The following is a 19,429-nucleotide window of genomic DNA, read 5'->3' on the forward strand; positions in this document are numbered from 1 at the left end:
ACCTACATTTTACAAACTGGTAGAGTAAATAATGTCCACAGAAGAGACTGAGAAGATGAGCCAGAAGAGTTAAAATGAAAATTAGGATAACAAGGTATTTCAAAAGAAATAGGCAAGAAAGATAACTGGGAAAAAATAAGAAGTCAACAATATTCAATATTGTCAAGTTAAAGACTCAAATGTCTAGGATACTGAGCATCAAAAAGATAATGTTTAAAAGGCAATTTCACTTAAGAAAGGACAAAAGAGAAGTTGAGGCAGAAGAGACTGGCCCAAGTAAGTCTTTTGGGAAACCTGGTTAATAAAGATGACAGAATATGGAGACTAGGGTAGAGATATATAATGGCAGCAGAGTTTTTTGTTTCATTTTGTTTTCTAAAAGGAAGGAATCAGTAAAGAACAAAGTCAACGATGTAAGATAAAGGAGTATCAGATAGAAGAGGTCCCTCATGTAGCCAGGGATGGGAATCAAAGCATAAGTGAAACACAACCTTCCAACAAAGGAGAGAAAGAATACATCCACATAAAAATATCAAACGGGGATGGGTGTGTTTTAAGTTTAACTCATAAACTTAAGTTCCTGCAGAAGAGAAAAATTATAGAAATTTGGATGTATCTTTAAATCAACATTTTAAAAATGGTCTTCTCTGTGGGATGGGATCATGGTCTATATTGTTTTATTATGTTCTTTCATATTTTCCCAATTTTCTATCATAAGCATTTAATGATTTAAAAATGTCTTTGTCCCTTGAACTATGAATTCATCATTAATGCAGAAAATTTAGAAAATAAGTAAAAGCAGGAAGGGAATAAACAATACCTACAACTTACCAACGTATTGCTTTCACAGGTTAAAAAAAATACGTCAGTTATATTACTTAACATTTTCTCAGAAAAAGGAACATTAATGGAAACACTGAATTGAAATAATCAAAACTGATAACTGACTCTATCATTCAGACATGAAGAAAGAGTGGATTCCAGTTTCCTCTTAGCTACCTAAATCTCTACTTTAAAAGAGGATTAATAAATCTCCACTTACAAAGGCAGAATTCAGATATCTGGAGATTATTAATTTAGTCATAAATTTCAATACTGCCATCATTCCTGGCCATAACTACTTTTAGTATTTAAGTATTAGTTTAACTACAAATAACATCTATCACAAACATTCATGCTCATTGGCAACAATTAAAAAAAAAAGAAAAGTTAAAATGGAGGCTTACAGTTGTGGTAAATTTGGTCTAACAAAGGGATCATTCTCTGCTCCATTGACTGCTTTGTTTTTCCTCTGTTTTGGTTCAGAATTGGTAGAGGGTGCCTGAGAATTATTAGCTGTGGGAGGTTTGCGCTTGGCTAGAAGTTTCCTTTGCCTTTCAATATCTTCCCTTTGCTGATTCACCCATTCTTGTTGCCTGTATAAAAATAAATGTAAAAAACCGTATTTACTTTTTGTTTTCTCTTCACAGTTAAAAGATGAAAATACATTAATAAACATGAAAAAATCATTTAACAAATCATATAACATAAACATAAATTATGGTTCCACCTTTCTGAACTAACTTATACTCACTTTCTAGGTCTAATTTGAAGCATTCATTTCTAAATTCCCTAAATCCCTTGAACTAGGGAAAGCTGTGTTGCCATATATAATCTCATGGTAGCTTGTAGATCTCCGCTTCCTTCTTTCTAATAAGCATCAATCCTACAGACATTTGATTAGAATGTCTCTAGTTAGACTACATTACTCCATGAGAACAGAGACTGCATCTATTTTCTACCCTATTGTATCTCTGGTGCGACCACAATAATCAGCACATACTAGGTATTCAGTAAATATTTGCTGAATGACATAAATGGGCTATTAAAAAAAGAACAGAGGTAAGCATGGAGTATATTTTAAACATGCATCTGATCACTTACTGTTTGTAGAAAAACTTACAAAAGACAAATATGAATTTTTTAAATGTGTAATATTTATTTTCTATAATTTATTTATTTTTTTTATAATTTACATCTAAGTTAGTTAGCACACGGTGCAACAATGATATCAGGAGTAGATTCCTTAATGCCCCTTATCCATTTAGCCCATCCCCCCCCAACCCCTCCAGCAACCCTGTTTGTTCTCTATATTTAAGAGTCTCTTATGTTTTGTCCCCCTCCCTGTTTTTATATTATTTTTGCTTCCCTTCCCTTATATTCATCTGTTTTGTATCTTAAAGTCCTCATAAGAATGAAGCCATATACTTGTCTTTTCTGACTAATGTCGCACAATACCCTCTAGTTCCATCTACCTAGTTGCAAATGGCAAGATTTCATTCTTTTTGATTGCCATCATCCGTTGACGGACATTTGGGCTCTTTCCATACTTTGGCTATTGTCAATAGCACTGCTATAAACACTGGGGTACACGTGTCCCTTCGAAACAGCACACCTGCATCCCCTGGATAAACACCTAGTTGTGCAATTGCTGGGTCGTAGGGTGGTTCTATTTTTAATTTCTTGAGGAACCTCCATACTGTTTTCCAGAGTGGCTGCACCAGTTTGCATTCCCACAAATATTAATTTAATGAAGTGTTATTTTCTAAATTTATCTCTGTTAAGAAGATTTGGGGAATGTGCAAGTGCTATCTTGAAACAAAAATTGATCTGAATATGAGAAATTTAAGAAGAGGGGAGTCTGGGTGGCTCAGTCAACTAAGCATCTGACTATCTGATGCTTGATTTCTGCTCAGGTCACGATCCCAGGGTTGTGGGATGAAGCCCTGCGTCAGGCTCTGCGCTGAGCATGGCGCCTGCTTGAGAGTCTCTCTCTCCCTCTCCCCACATGCACACCCACGACTGCTCTCTCTTTCTCTCTGTCCCCCCCACCCCGACACACACAGTTTAAGACATTTATGAAGAAAGAGGAAATTTTCACTACCTGAAGGAAACAAAAATTAGCATGGCTTTAAAGAATGAGCAATTAATGAAAGTAAATAAATATTACTGTTTCCCATTCAAGAATCTAAAGCTTACTAAGTGTAAAAAACTACTAAATATCATGTCTACTATAAAAATACATGTTAGAGATTTCAGCAATCTGACCAGAGCAAGAGTAGGTTAACAGTGAAGCTTTTTTTTTTTTTTTAACGTTTATTTTTGAGACGGGGGAGGGGCAGAGAAAGAGGGAAACAAAGAAACCGAAGCAGGCTCCAGGCTCTGAGCTGTCAGCACAGAGCCCAAAACGCAGGGCTTGAACCCATGAACTGTGAGATCAAGAGCTGAGCCAAAGTTGGATGCTTAACTGACAGAGCCGCCCAGGCAAACTTGTTCTCAAAGTAACCGGTTCCCTTTTAGGTCACCTCAACACCCTAAGAAAAAGTTTTAAAAACGCTACATGGCTATAAGACTAAGATTTAAAACAAGACAAATGTTTCAATTCCTTGGCTCCCCACCCCCACTCAAACCAGAACTACAGAACTTCTACTCTGCTGATGCAAAACTGACTTCATGCACAATGCCTTTTCCTATGGTTCTAGCCAGATGGTAGTAGAATATGACCAGAATGAAAGAATCACTAACCACCCACAGAGAAGAGTAAAAGGGTGGAGAAAATTCAAGAATAGCAAAGCTAGAACAGGACTTTAATCCAGTTTCCATTTGGAAGTAGGAATAACTTTATTTAAAAAGTTAACTTTTAAAGCTACTTTAGAACACAATCAAGATGTTATAAATGAAAATAAACAGCAATAACCCTACTGATCAAAATCCTAACGGAAAGTAAAGAATTACTGGAATGAATATATAGCAAATATCTGATTATTCAGGAATGACTACACATTTTAGAGATTAATTTAACATCACTAATATTTATTTCTCTTATCTGTCAACTACTTTGGGTTCTATCACTGATAAACTACTTGATACACACTGATAAGTAACTTGATATAAGATATGTATAACAATACACAGTAGGCCCTCAATTCAAGAAATGCAAGTAATTTTTTAAAAACTAGATTACTTACTTATCATAAAAAGGCACAAAGCCAGAACAGCCAGACTGAAGAGGTGCATAGGGCAAGGCACAAGGGAAGGGCACAGAGCTTCCAACGCCCTCTCCATTTGCACCACTCTCCCCAGACTTCCACGTGTTCACCAACCCGGAAGCCCCAATTTTGCTCTTTTTTGATAGCTCAGTGAAGAAATTTTAACTACTAACAGAGCTTGTGTTTTAGATTTATATTTAAGGTTATACACTGCAACCTATTTTATTCATTACCAGGACAACTGTAGGTCTGGGTTTAGCAGCTGAGGTTCTTGCTTTTAAAATACTCAAAAATCATGGTTTCTACCTCAAACGTATCTCTAGTTTCACTGTCAATATTTTAGCTCAAGCCTAATCATCTTTCACTTGGAGACCTCTCCCCATCTCAGCTGTCAACAATTTATCTTCTTTCCAACATTCCCATATTATCATGAGTTATCTTTCTAAAACTCAATTCTGACCACACACACTACAGACAAACCTTTAATAGCTCCATATTATCCACAGAATTAAAAGCCAAAATCTCTAGCATCACAAGAACAACATCCTTCATTATGGTACACCTTTCACCCAGCACAGCTAAAGAAATCAACTGAGATAGAGAAGGCCATTCTGTGCTAAGTCCTGGGAACCAGTGTTTAAAACAGCGATGTTTATATAATACGGGAGATACAGCTTTGCCTCCATTTTGCACATAACTGAACGAGTTCTAGGAAATCTGATGTAGATGCTGCCACTACTCCTGCTTTTCAGGTTTTAAAATTTTTCCGGCAAAAAAAAAAGGGGGGGTGGGCAGCATAGGTCTTGGCTTCTTAACAGAGTCAATCATCTAAACTCAATAACTTCTCTGTTTTAAAGTTTACCTCAGAAACACTAAAGCTACATGTTCAGTTCAACTGATTTAGCATTATTGTATCTAAAGCAGAACAGAAAAAGTTCTTGTCTTTTCCATAGGAACAGAGAGCAGACAGGGGCTGAATACTAAGACTAAAGTAAGGATTGGAGAATGGGGGGAAAAAACTAAGTAGGCAAATCCCAAAATATACATACATATAGATGTAAATCTTCCAATGACAATTACATTTCCCTCCCAAATCATCTATAAAGCTGGAAGGTCAGTTTATATTTTGGAAAGTCATGTTTAGAATAATACATCATGCTGTATGGATGAATGCTAACTAATCAAGAAATTTGCTAAAGTTGAAATTGTAATACTTGTGTTTTACGTTCCTTTCAAATGTACTAAATTCTGTGATTTCAAATAGTAAGGAGTAGATGTAGAACACAATTCCAAATGTACAATCTTTGCAAGTAATAAAAACTCAAAGGAACACTACATTATTTAAAATGTAAGAATGACTAACTTCACGAGATTCTGAAACGCAAAACCATCTGTCCATTGTTCAGTAAATGAAGCACCATGTCTAACTGTTGTGAAGTGCCCAAGGCGTAATCTGTCTTGCATACTCTTCTCTCGGCTTGACAGTTTTTCTTGCGTACTCTGGAAGGAGAAGGAAAATATCATCAATTTTATTTATTTAAAATTTAAAACTGTACAAGGCAAAAAAGGGGTCAAGCGGAATGAAAAGGAAACAAATCACTGAACTTTAAACCTACCTTTTCAATAAGCAGTTTTTTGCTCATTGATATGCACTTATTTAATCGTTCTTTGTATTTTTCAAGTAATTTTTGTTGTTCATCTATTTGCCGTCTGAGATCACAATTAGCCTACAAAATAGGGAGAAAATGGAAAAGGTCTAGAATTTGTGTATATGAAACAGTGATGACTATTTTTAACATTCTGAATAAAGTATATAAAAAGAAAGGGTTAATTAAGGATTTGAGTATGGAGTATGATACTAAAAAATTTTTTTCAACATCTACTTATTGTGGCATAATACTGTTAAATGTTCCTTAACTGTGCAGTGGAAAGTACATGGAATTTGTATCCATATTCCATGGTTCAAATCCACATCCTAAGGTATATAACCTTGGCTAAGTTCAGTCAGTTACCTGAACCTTAGTTTATTTCTTTTGTATTTCTAAAATAGGGGCAATACTAACTATCTCACTTAGTTAAAAATAACTATATGTATATAAAATGACTAACACTTAAAAATGAATGTAAGTTCTCTTCCATCTTTTGTAACTGATAAAACTGTTTTCTCCATTAAACTTGGGGCTGACACTACCGATGCCTACCCAATAGCTAACTATTTCCACCATCTTTCTTGGCAATAAGATACCCATTTTGCTGACTTTCTAGGCAGCCATATGCTCATGCAAAGGCCCTTATATAAACTCAGGAGATGAGTCAGATTAGTCTAGGATAATGACAGAATAACCTGGAGGGCTTGTTATAATACAGACTGCAGGGACTGTATTGGGGGACACACTCCCCAAGTTTCTATATAAGTCAGTCTAGAGTAGGGTCTGAAAATTATTTCTTTCTTTCTTTAAAAATTTTTTCTTAATGTTTATTTATTTTTGAGAGAGACAGAGACAGAATGCGAGTGGCTTGGGGCAGAGAGAAAGGGAGGCACAGAATTTGAAGCAGGCTCCAGGCTCCGAGCTGTCAGCACAGAGCCCGACGCGGGGCTCGAACTCACGAGCTGTGAGATCATGACCTGAGCCGAACCAGACGCTCAACCGACTGAGCCACCCAGGCACCCCTGAAAAATATTTCTAATAAATTCCACAGGATGCTGATGCTTCTGGTCTGGGAATCATACTTTGAGAACCACAGTTCTAGGCCAATCATTGTAGAAGCCAAAAGACGTAATATATCGAAAATGCTAGAAGAAAAGAGCTACCAATCTAAAATTATATACCTAATAAAATTATTTTTCAAGGAAAAGGGTAAAATAAAGAGATTCTCAGAGGAACACAAATGGAAGTCAGTACCAAGAAACCTTCCTCATTAGGCACAATTCAAACAAACTGTGGTGTGTGTGTGTGTGTGTGTGTGTGTGTGTTCAAAATTTGATTCTAACATTTCTCTAAAACTACAAAAAGCCAAAAATAGCAAAAAAGAAAGGATATTTCTTCGATCACAAATCAAGATTTAATATAAAGCTACAGGAATTATAATCACCCAAATCTATTTTCTCTTTCTTTATTAGTAATGAAAGCTTACATTTTATTCTGGATTGATATGTAACTAGCTAACCTATTGTAACTATGAGACCCTAATAAATATTTTATACCTTGATATGACCTTCAAGATGAAAGCCATACACTAAGGATAAAGGAATAAAAAACTGAAGGAGTCAAGATCCCATAAGACACTATGAAGACATCACCAGTTCTGTGATGACAGAACCAGTTCTGTTCTCCTCTCAAAAACTAATATTGTATCTCATTTAAACTATTGCTGTTTATGTTCTCTGGTACTAACAAAGACAATTGCTAAATGATAAAAGATGCTATACCAGTGTAGGAATACACAAATAGAACATGGAACACAGCAGAGAATACAGAAATAGATCCACCTGTATATGGAACATAGATTACATGATGGAACTGGCAGGAAAGAGTGGAGTTTCAATTAAAAGAGCTGGGCAACTGATTATCTATATAGAAAGAAAATAAAATGAAACCTTATTTACACCATACCGAAAAACAAATTCCAGTGAGATTAACAACTTGTCTTGAAAACCCAGACTACAAAGGTTTTAAAAGAAAATATAGAGGGATATCTTTATGATATTAGAAATTAAAAAAAAAATTAGTTCTTTTGGTATACCTTTGATAATAACTTGGTACAAACATACCATAAGCTACAAACAAAAAGATGTATTTAATCATATAAAATTTTTAAATGCATCTAATCATCAAAAGACAGCATGAAGAAATAAAGAGGCAATTTGCACACTGGGAGAAAATCAATATATATGAACAACAAGAAACTGACATCAATAAAAAAACGATAGCAACCCACTAAGAAAAAATGAGCAAAAAACATCAGTTATTTCACAGAAGAAACACAGTTAATAAATATTTTAAAAGATGATAAAAGAGAATGCACAATAAAAGACACCTTGTTTCCCTCTATCAAATTGGCCAAAAAAATTTCTTATATCTGATTATAATAAGCCTTGACAAAGATAATAAGCACCAAGATTATTTCTTGCCCACTGCCGGTAGGAGTGTAAACTAATCCAACCACTTTGGGAAAAATTTGGCATCATTATAAAGCAAAATTGAAGATGTGCATGCCATGTACTCTGGCCACATCTCTCTTAAGCATATAACGTAAGACAAATTTTTCCACATTTGCGCTAGAAGACATGTATTAGAATGTTGTTAGCAGGACCATTCGTATTAGCAAAAAAGTAGAAACAAAATGTCTACCAACAGCAAAAAGATGTATTACGGTATATTCATATAAAACCTTACTATATAACATGAAACAAAGTACATGACAATTCCACATTTAATGTTTAGTGAAAACAAGCAGGGCAAAAGGGTACATAGAGCGTAATTTTTTTTAAATGTTTTTATTTATATTTGTGAGAGAGACGGAGCAAATGGGAGAATGGCAGAGAGAGGGAGGGAGACACAGAATCCGAAGCAGGCTCCAGGCTCTGAGCTGTCAGCACACAGCCCAACGTGGGACTCGAACCCATGAGCCATGAGACAATGACCTGAGCTGAAGTCGGATGCTCAACCAACTGAGCCACCCAGGTGTCCTCAGCGTAATTTTATGCAAAGTTCAAAAAAACCCTGAAATATGTTGTTAAGAATGTATAGATACATGTGATAAAACCATAAAGAAACACAAAGGCATAATAAATACAAAACTTAGAACAGTAGGTAATGGTAAAGGGATGTGAGAAGTGACTGGGATAGGATCAGGAAAAGGCAAGCTGGGTGTTTCAAACATATAGATCATCATGGTAAGACCACAGATGTTGATTTCACTGAGTTTCTATACCAACAGTTCTTAATGCTGGCTTAAATTATAATTATCTGGAGGAGTTTTTAAAACTACCAATGCCGAACCCCTGACCTCACATCAACTTAATCAGAACCCCTCAGGTTGGAGTTTAGGCATGGCCACCTTTATAAAGTGCCTCCCACCTTTCCCATTTGCTAATTCTAATCAGCATCATGGAGTGAGAACCACTGCTTCATACCTTACTCATATTATAATACTTTCTGATGTGTCTTTTTGCAAGGTTTCCATTAAAAATTTCACAGGATTGCAGCAGTTACTTCATCTTGTATAATACCAAATATCAGAGGGTTTAAGACAAAATCAATTACACCCTTAAAACTAACACAAAATGGCTATTTGTCTTATGATAGTTGATCAAATAAAAATAAATTTTATAAACTTCCCTCTATTTCTCCAACTGTTTCTCAATTCACATTTAAAGAATAATTTGCACTTTAAAATAGTTATTTTCATGTACTTAAAACTACCAGAAAAAGCTTATTCTTCTCAGCTATAAATTTTTTTTACGTTGCTAAGTATTTCCTCAACTTTTACTATTGCCAAATAATTCACTCAATTTTCCCTCTATGACTTATTACTTACCCTGAGCAAGTCATCTATACGACCCTCCTTCTTTTCCAGGTCCTGGTTTTTATTACTTTCTAATGCTGCTAATTTCAGCATTGTGAGATCAGTCTAAATGAAAGAAAACTATTTGATTATCTTCATTATATGTATCACTGCATGCAAATATAAACTAGATTTTACTCTGATTCTAAAAAGCAAAGAAAATATTTGAGTTTGTGTTCATAAAAGTTATCCCAAAAGTCTTAGTACAGTTTTAAGTTTTAATATCTTCAGAAGTATAACTTCTACAAGGTTACAAAGAAATATTTAAAAGACTGATTACTAAAAGTTTTAGAATATTGTTATGTTCTTCATTAAAATTCAATATAACCACTGCTTTGTGCTATCAACTCTAGCTGACTTTTGAACATGGCAAAAACTTTCATGAACTATTCATTGACTGAAAGCAATGAATAGCCTGAAGTTTTGATGCATGTACAACAATTTGCACATGACCTAACAGAAAAGTCTAATGGCAATAAATTGGGTAATAAAGATGGCTAAGCAAAAACATCTACTCTTCAAATCCCCCTGGTTTGAGACAGTATCATCCCCAAACTGTCATATGTAAAAAGTTAAAATGAAAAACTTAGTAATCAAAATTCATAAAACCAAATAAACATAAAAGATATCTAATATTCAATTTTCAAATATTTTAAGTATATAGCATATATATATAAATTTATATATATATATACAAATTTATATACACACATACATATGTATGTATATAAATACATACACCCAAAATGAACACCTTTTATGTCCACGTATGACAAATGTAATAGCTTCAGGAAGACAATGCTTATATTTATTTGGATGGTATGTTCAAAAAAAAAAATCAGTAAACAAAATTGACATGTTATGGTTGTTCTATTTAATATGCTTAAACATCTAGATATTTTTAAAAAGTTTTTAATGTTTATTTATTTATCTTGAGAGAGAGAGAGAGCGCGCACGCAGGGGAGAGGCAGAGAGAGAGGGGGAGAGAGAGAAAGAATCCCAAGCAGGTTCCGCACTGCCAGCACCGCGAACTCACAAACCATGAGATCATGTACCTGAACCAAAATCAAGAGTCAGACACTTAACCGACTGAGCCACCCAGGTGCCCCAAAACATCTACATATTTAACCAGCATGTAACAAAGGACAAGCTGATAGTAAACTGGGTGTTTCAATTTCTCACCCCCTACAAACTACTTTTTTGTCTAGTAATTAGCTTTCTTGATGTATAATTTTACTTTATGACTATGTCCACTAGTTTCTACATTATACTAAGTTTCTTATAAGTCACTAGTTTCTTACAAATCACACAAAGAAATTTCAATTACTATTTACCTGAGTAATTTTAAAGGATAACTGCTTTGGTTGTAAAATAGGGTGGTCCCCAAAAGCTAATGCAGTAGGAGAAGGGCTATTCGGTCGAACCTTAAAAAAATATATTAAAATTTTTACATTAGCAAGAAGAAAACAGCCTTCTCCTCAGCAACAACTACTTAACCCTCCCTTACATAAAGGTGCAATGAAAGAGACAACCATATATTCCCTGCCCTCACGAAGCTTACAGCCTAGAACCATCAAAAACATTTTAATGCTTTCAATCTGTTAAACAAGGCCAAATACATTATTTCAAAACAAAAATATTAAAAACAGATGACGATGGCTCAAAAAGTAAAACTGAGAAGATCTTAATATAGAATTCTTAGTAATAGGGACAATAATGCATGCCCATATATAGTATAATATCAATTTACTGTTGAGTTTCATGGTTTATCTAGTGACTAGTTTTAAAACACATCATTGAAAACAGATTATATCATTGTATCACTGCTATCACTACGACTCAAAATTATTGAGTCTTATAGTTTATTTTGCATATTACAATATAATGTGTCCAAGGTACAAAATAAGTAAGATACAACTAATTATATGTCTACCAGCAAGGACCAGAAGGGAACACTGGAAATAATAACAAGGTATTTGAATAAATAAGAGATACTTTGATTTTAAAAAACCTTCAATTCATTTTTAAATTACTGAGAGCCAACACTGCTTTTCTGGTTAGACATTAAACTTTCATATAATGAAAGATAAGGAAAAATGAAATCCAATATGCAAAACAATGCATATAAAAAGGACTAGGACTTAAATACACTAGAAACAAACCAAGAAGTTGTAAGATAATTTTTAGATCCAAGATTCTTCTCCTATGCTGAAATAAAATGGTCCAAGGCTAAAGGCTGCCTACCTTTGTCTAGAAAGGAATCATGCTATCACTTTAGTGGGTTAAGAAATTTAATATCTAAGAGAATTAGAAATTAGAAATCAGTAACTGAATATGGACCGATACAAGAGTATTCATTGTAGTCCCCTAAGTTTGACAGCATTCTTTTATAGAAACATTACTTCTTGGATATAATCAATTCAGGAAATCTTTAACTTAAGGATCTCACTTTGAGAAATAACGTTCTAACAGCATCAAATCATTAAAAAGAATTTAACTTACCTCACAAAATAATTTTCTTAGAAGATAAATACAAATAAATATATATAGAAGTTCTCAGTGAAAAGATATTCAGTATACATACATACATATGTTAGTAGATTTAAGACTCTCTACACATGTCAAAACTTACAGATGAGGAAGGAGTGGAATGTGAATGTGAATTTTGAGGAGAACGGATCGCAGGAGGTATGCCTCTTACTGGACTTGAGCCATTCCCACCTTGGTACTAAGAAAAAAAAGAAAACACTTTATGAAAATAGGTTTGGACAGATGTTTAGACATGATATTAATAATTAATTTAAATATATTGTCTTTTAAATTAAATTCAGTAGTGATTTAAATGGGTCAAGAAAAAGCAAAACTAAGGTTAGTTACAGCCAAGTCCTAAAAGACTAAAGAGAGAATACTGATCACAAGAATATGAAAAGACTATGTTTAGCAAAGACCCTTATTTTTTTTTAACATGCTGGTTTTAATTTGTTACTGCAGCAGACTCAAAAATTCCCCCCCTCCCCAACAGTGAACATATATTATTTTTCCTTCAAATTTTAATAGTTCCTTATAAATGTTTGTTGAATGGGTATAATCCCTAACACCCCCAAATTAGCATATTTACAAGTAGATGTTAGTGAATGTAATAAGCCATCTTAAAACAACATTCTCTAGATCTGTTAAAAATCCAAATGTTTGTAGCACTTAATATAAAAAGTTACACAGACAAAGTCTCTTCTGTTTAACAGCACAAAATCTAATAAAAATCAATCCTTTCTTTCATGCATGAGATGAATTACAGTGCATGACTTAGGTGCCTATGAAGAGAAGCCTCCAAATCTATTCCACAGCTACCTTTCTCATTTCTCTACCAAGAATGGGAAGAGAAAACTGCTACTGGATTCCTCTCAGGGTATTAGGAGAAGAGCAGAGATGGGGACCTCCTAGTAGGTCTTCCTGCAGCCTAGGGACTTGGTCTAATTTATTTTTTACTCTACAGTGACTAGCAGAACTAGTGGCACATGAGGAATATTCAACAGACTTGAAATTTGTTTATTTGAATTGATCCAACCTTTGCCAAAGATTCTTATTAACACTGAGGGACTGACCTTAACTAAAGAGCACTAGGTTAGCAATACAAGACCGTGGTCAGCAATAGTTTTACCTTAGATTCTGTAAATCCAATTAAGAAACACAATGGATGGTTTAAAAAAAAAAAAAAAAAAAAAAAAAAAAGCTTTTAATGCAGCCCTTCCCCTAACTGGCAAATTCTGCTCTCACACTCAAGTAAATATAAGTATTTTTCAACTGAGTAGATCATGTTTGTGTTTTAACAATCATATTAATGTACTGTAATGTAAAACTGGTAGCCAAAAGTACTTCTGTGTAGAAGAATAAGGTAATATTCTAAATTGGGTAAGAATCTAAATGTATCACATTTATTATTTTCAGGGGCTCTTAGATTCACATTTCTATTATTTAACTTCCATCTACAGGGCTCAAATGTTGCTATGGTGCCATAAAGGCTGCACTGACAGCAGAAACAATTCTAAACTAGAGGTTATTCAAGTTCTCTCTTTGCACTTCCATTTAGAATTTGATGTTAAATAGGCTACTTTACATGTCTGGTCCTCAGTTTCCTCATGTGTAATATAGAAACCCTAATATCTCCTGTGCCTATCTCCTGGGCTGTTATAAGCAAGTATGTGAGGAAGTACTTTGAAAATTACAACAATAATATATGAATATAAAAGTAAATTTTAATGTTCCTAGGAAGACAGGACATTACATAGTACTGACACTCTGCTCTAATCACGTAGATAATCAAAAGTTGACCTCGTACTTCAAAGAAATTATTTCAGCCCATACCAAAATAATATTAAGAACTGGAGGTATTTGTCAATAAACTTACTTCAAAATAGTCGCTAATTTTGTGGCCACGCCCCCCAATACTTTTTCCTAGAATATAAAAGTAAAAAACTGTTACAGATCTGGTCATGACTACCTACCATACTATATCAGAAAAAGAATGTGTCAAACTTGATTTTGCTAATACACATAAAAATCATCTGCTTAATAAAAAGAACATGATATTTTAGTTGGGTAGTGATAGACATTGAAAGAATTATATTAAGAATCCTCAGAGGGTAAGATGCCAACTTCAGAAATCCAAAAATCAAATGACATTTCAATAGAAACACGTCAATTTTTAAAGTCCCAATTACTGGAGAACCACATATACAAATGACATTAAAGGATTTTGTTTTTAAAACTACATTATTCATATTGCTTAATGACTGCTAATTTCATAAAAGCAAATCAATGAATTAAAAAAAAAAACAAGTAGCAACTGTATAACTAACAAACCAATTCATACCTGTAAATAATATAAAAGCTTTGGTTAACACAAAACCATAACAAACTGACAATAATAAGCTTTAATATGAACGTTATTTTGTAAAAGTTTGGATTTTCTAAAAAAAGTATTCCCGGGGTGGGTGGGTGGCTCAGTCGGTTAAACATCCAGCTCTTGATTTCGGCTAAGGTCATGATCTCACAGTTCACTGGTTCAAGCCCGCATCGGACTTCCCACTGGCAGTGTGGAGCCTGCTTGAGATTCTCTCTCTGCCTGCTCACACACCCTCTGTCTCTCTCAATAAACAAAATAAACTTGAAAAAAAAAAAAAAGTATCCCCAAATCAAATCAACAGGATGTTCTTCTTCTTCTTTTTTTTTTTTTAAGTTTATTTATTTTCAGAGAGAGAGAGAGAGAAAGAGTGTGTTTGCACACAAGCAGAGAAGGGGCAGCAAGACAGGGAGAGAGAAAATCTCAAGCAGGCTCTGCATTGTCAGTGCAATGCCAGATGCGGAGCTCAATCTCACAACACATGAGATCATGACTAAGCCAAAACCAAGAGTCAGATGCTTAAATAACTGAGCCACCCCAGGCACTCCTGTGTGTTTTTCTTTAAGTTTATTTTGAGAGAGAGAGAGAAAGAGCGTGCACATATGCAGGGGCGTGGTGGAGAGAAAGAGAGGGGGGCTGAAAATCCAAAGCTGGTTCCATGCTGCCAGTGCAGAGCCTGATGTGGGGCTTGATCTCACCAACCATGAGATCAAGAGCTGAAATCAAGAGTTGGACCCTTAATCAACTGAGCCAGCCAGGTGCCCCCAGAGGATGTTTTTTAATAAACTAGATTTTAAATATTGCTCTTATGACCATATTGATAAAGTGGTCCAAATCATTACATATCACAGTTCTTTGATTAAAAGTTTTGCTCTAAAAAGAATCAATTTTATAAATCCTGAATTAAGGGCAGGGGATAGGCTAAATGGGTGATGGGGATTAAGGAGGGCACTTGTGAAGAGTACTGGGCTGTTATACGTAAGTGACGAATCACTAAATTCGACACCTGAAATCAATTTTAATATATATGTTAACTAATTAGAATTTAAATAAAAACTTGAAATAAAAAAAAATATTGAATTAAGAAGGTGCTAAGAAATACTGTGTTTAAAGATACTTTTTTGGATAAGAGGCACCCACCCTTCATTGGAACTATACAGAATACAGGATTTCTTCAATACAAACAAAACCTGATGACACCATGAAGTCAAAAGCTTCAGATAATATAAACACACACATTTATCAATTTAACACTGACTTATATTAATTTATTCATTTATTTTATTTATATAACAAATATTTGAAGTGGTTACTATGTGCCAGGCACTACTGAGATGAACAAAAGTTACATTTAAGGTGTGCCTGGGTGGCTCAGTCAGTTGAGCATTCAACTCATGATTTTGGCTCAGGTCGTGATCCCAGGGTCATGAGATCAAGCCCTGCATCAGGCTCCACACTAAGCATAGACTCTGCTTAAGATTCTCTCTTTCCTTCTTCCCTCTCCCTGGCTTGATCTCTCTCTCTCTCTCTTTCCCTCTCTCTCTCTCTTTCCCTCTCTCTTTTTTCCCTCTCTCCCTCATAAATAAACAAATCAATCAATCAATCAATCAATAAGATTTTAAAGTTCAGCAGCCTTAAATTCTTTTTTATTTTTTTAATGTGTATTTATTTTTGAGAGAGAGAGAGCAAGCACTGGAGAGGAGCAGAGAGAGAGGGGGACAGAGGATCCGAAGCGGGCTCTAAGCTGACAGCAGAGAGTCCGCTGTGGGACTCAAACTCAACAAAGCATGAGATCATGACCTGAGCTGAAGTCAAATGCTCAACTGACTGAGCCACCCACGTGACCTAACAACCTTAAATTCTTTTGTTTAACAAGAAAAACTAAGTACTCACAAGTATAAACGCTACCTAGAAAGTTTGAACAATAGTTTTATACAGATTTATTTAGAGGTCGGAAAGGAATGTAAAAGGTTTTACAGGCATACCTTGTTTATTGCGCTTCACTGATACTGTGCGTGTGTGTGTGTGTGTGTGTGTGTGTGTGTGTGTGTGTGTGTGTGTTTAAACACAAATTGAAGGGTCTATGGCAACCTTGCACTGAGCAAGTCTATAGGCACTGTTTTTCCAATAGATAGCATTTGTTCACTTTATGTCTCTGTGTCATACTTTGGTAATTCTTGCAATATTTCAAGCTTTTTCATTATTATTATATTTGTTATGGCAAATAATCACCGTTATCAGTGATTACAACTCACTGAAAGCTCAGATGACAGCATTTTTTAGCAATATTTTTAAATTAAGAAATGCATGATGGTTTTTAGACATAATGCTATTGCATACTTAATAGACTATGGTATAGTATAAATATACTTTTATATACCCTGAGAATCCAAAAAATTCATTTAACTTGTTTACTGTGATATTTGCTTTATTGTGATGGTCTAGAACCGAACCTGAAGTATCTCTAAGGTATGCCTGTATAACCCAAGGAATTTTCCTTCTGCCTATAACAACTTTCCTGCAGATTCTGAAGGTGCTATCCTTTGATGAAGACAGAGACATTTTTGGTTATCTATCCAGAAGCTATTTCCCTAATCCTTTTTCCCTAACTGAACACAAATTTTGCTCTGTTAACATTCCCTCCCCTACATAGCACATGTAATTTCAGAAGAAGCTGACTCCTGTCTGGCCTCCATCCTAATTTCCACCCCCTACTGATCAGAAATCCAATTTTGTTCAGGTATCGTCCCCTCTCCACAAAGCCTTCATTTCTAAAAGGAATTTTACCCACTTTCAATTTCAGAGATGGACCTGATTTTTGTAAGAGCAATAGTATGTCTATGGACATAACTGGGTTTGGAATGGACTCATGATCCAATTCTGGCTGACCAGATTATAAGAGAAGTTTGCTCAGGACTTGAAGAAGCTAACGTTCAAAGAAAGGGGAAAAACATAGAAAGCCAACTCTCTCTAAAGCAAATACAAGTGTGAAAGCTGAAGCAAGTAAATCCAATCAAAATTGGCAACCATTCTAAAACCGTAAGGAAACCAGACAATTCTGTGGATAGCAGACCACAAAGAAATAAACATGGATTCTTAAAAACATAGGATCTGGGTTGGATCAACCACCCTCTAATTTGGGACCTGCTTTTAAGTGAGTTTTTAAAACTAGAGTTGAAACTATCATAACTAATGTATCTTTACACTAAATCAAACTCCCAAGTCCACTAATCACAAGCTGGTGGAACTACACCAAGACCAAAAACAAGCTCAGAGCAGACTGAGATACAAAGTACCACACGTCTACAGAAAGATGCTAGAGTGGTTTAACTCCTTCCTTCCACACAGACAGTTGCTTCAAGTACATTTCTTGACGCCAGTGCCACATGTAAATACTAGGATACCACATGTTCGCGGCCTTAAGTCTTTACAGCTAAAGTAAGTGGCTCTAAAACATGTAATATATGTATAAAGTCATTACATGTGATTGAAGAACCAATTTATTGTATTTAATTTTGAGTAGCCAAATTAAAGGACAATAACTATTTTGTTGCCCATTACAAGAGTTGTGTAGTCTAATGAAAACCATCTTCTTAGCCTATATCACAAAGGGTACGTATGCAACAAAGAATGAAGAACAAACAGGTTTGGAAAGAAAAAGTTGGTGCTTTAATAAAAGTCTTTATATAAAGTCTTTAATAACCAAAGCAAGTTTTGGGTACTTGCACTTTAAAGTGACATCTAATGTTCTTATCCGAAGACAAGAAGCCACTTCAATACCATAATTCAGATAAAGAAAGAAAAATGAAAGGGATAAGATAAGGTTTGGACATGATACTTGCCTTTTTAATTCTCAAATAAAAAAAATAAGGGAAATGTCAAAAAGCCTAAAAATAGTAACCATACACTAACTATCTGTGCTACACGGAAGATTCCAATTTTATATTATTATTTCTTATAGAAGTACATTTCTAAACTATTAGTAATGCATAAGTTACATAATAGCTATAGAAATTACAAAAACATAGTATTACTTGTACAGTTAAACTACTGATTAAAAAATCAGAATAATTAATTGTAAATGGTCATTTGGCTCTGAAAGGAGATTTTGTTTCACTTACCCTGACTACTTTCATTCTGGTTTTCTGATTTTCTCTTTCTTCCTCTAGATGATTCCGATTGTTTCTTTTCTGGTGTCTACAGAAAGCAAGTTAACAGAATTTAAAAATATACTTTTTACATACAAAATTATTAGTCACTATACAAATTATTTTCATTTTCAAAATAAAAACAGTTTTGTTCAATAGTGTTCATGTGATATAAATGGTTACTTTTACACAATTTATTAAAAGATAAAATTTTCTGTGTAAGCTTTTAAAATTCAAAGTACATAAGACTTACACACATTACGTGAAATTCACATTTACAGAATCTGATTTGAGGTGGGTGAAAATCTGAGAGTAATTAGCCTTTTTTTTTTTTCAACGTTTTTTAATTTATTTTTGGGACAGAGAGAGACAGAGCATGAACGGGGGAGGGGCAGAGAGAGAGGGAGATACAGAATCGGAAACAGGCTCCAGGCTCCGAGCCATCAGCCCAGAGCCTGACACGGGGCTCGAACTCACAGACCGCGAGATTGTGACCTGGCTGAAGTCGGACGCTTAACCGACTGCGCCACCCAGGCGCCCCGTAATTAGCCTTTTTAAAGGCTGTTCTTTAACATCTTTAAAGAAAAATGAAAGTTCTTCACATTCTTAACTGGATTGGGTAAAAAACAACAAAAATAAAGAATAAAAACTTATGTTTTTCCTATTAGCTTTCTATTATTCACACATATTTAGTCTATAAAAGTAAACTCGGATGAAAAAGAAAAGAGCAAACTTAAACTCTGATATATATACAATCCCTACTAAAAAGGACCATTCACCTAAAT

The 19,429-nt window shown here is 34.6% G+C and overlaps 1 protein-coding gene across 6 annotated transcripts in view; it reads right to left on the minus strand.

The window, feature by feature from the left end:
• Positions 1 to 19,429, minus strand: part of TLK1 (tousled like kinase 1) — a 145,563-nt gene that overhangs the window by 46,632 nt on the left and 79,502 nt on the right. For all 6 annotated transcript variants that reach the window (XM_042994669.1, XM_042994671.1, XM_042994670.1 and 3 more), the window contains 8 exons: positions 18,618 to 18,693; positions 14,002 to 14,048; positions 12,229 to 12,324; positions 10,931 to 11,020; positions 9,570 to 9,662; positions 5,645 to 5,755; positions 5,392 to 5,528; positions 1,227 to 1,415 (listed from right to left, as the gene is read on the minus strand). In XM_042994669.1, the coding sequence (XP_042850603.1) occupies positions 1,227 to 1,415; positions 5,392 to 5,528; positions 5,645 to 5,755; positions 9,570 to 9,662; positions 10,931 to 11,020; positions 12,229 to 12,324; positions 14,002 to 14,048; positions 18,618 to 18,693 (839 nt within the window). The remainder of the gene's footprint in view (positions 1 to 1,226; positions 1,416 to 5,391; positions 5,529 to 5,644; positions 5,756 to 9,569; positions 9,663 to 10,930; positions 11,021 to 12,228; positions 12,325 to 14,001; positions 14,049 to 18,617; positions 18,694 to 19,429) is intronic.

The sequence above is a fragment of the Panthera tigris genome, chromosome C1 (genome assembly GCF_018350195.1).
Source record: "Panthera tigris isolate Pti1 chromosome C1, P.tigris_Pti1_mat1.1, whole genome shotgun sequence".
In the NCBI taxonomy this organism is placed as follows: Eukaryota; Metazoa; Chordata; class Mammalia; order Carnivora; family Felidae; genus Panthera; species Panthera tigris.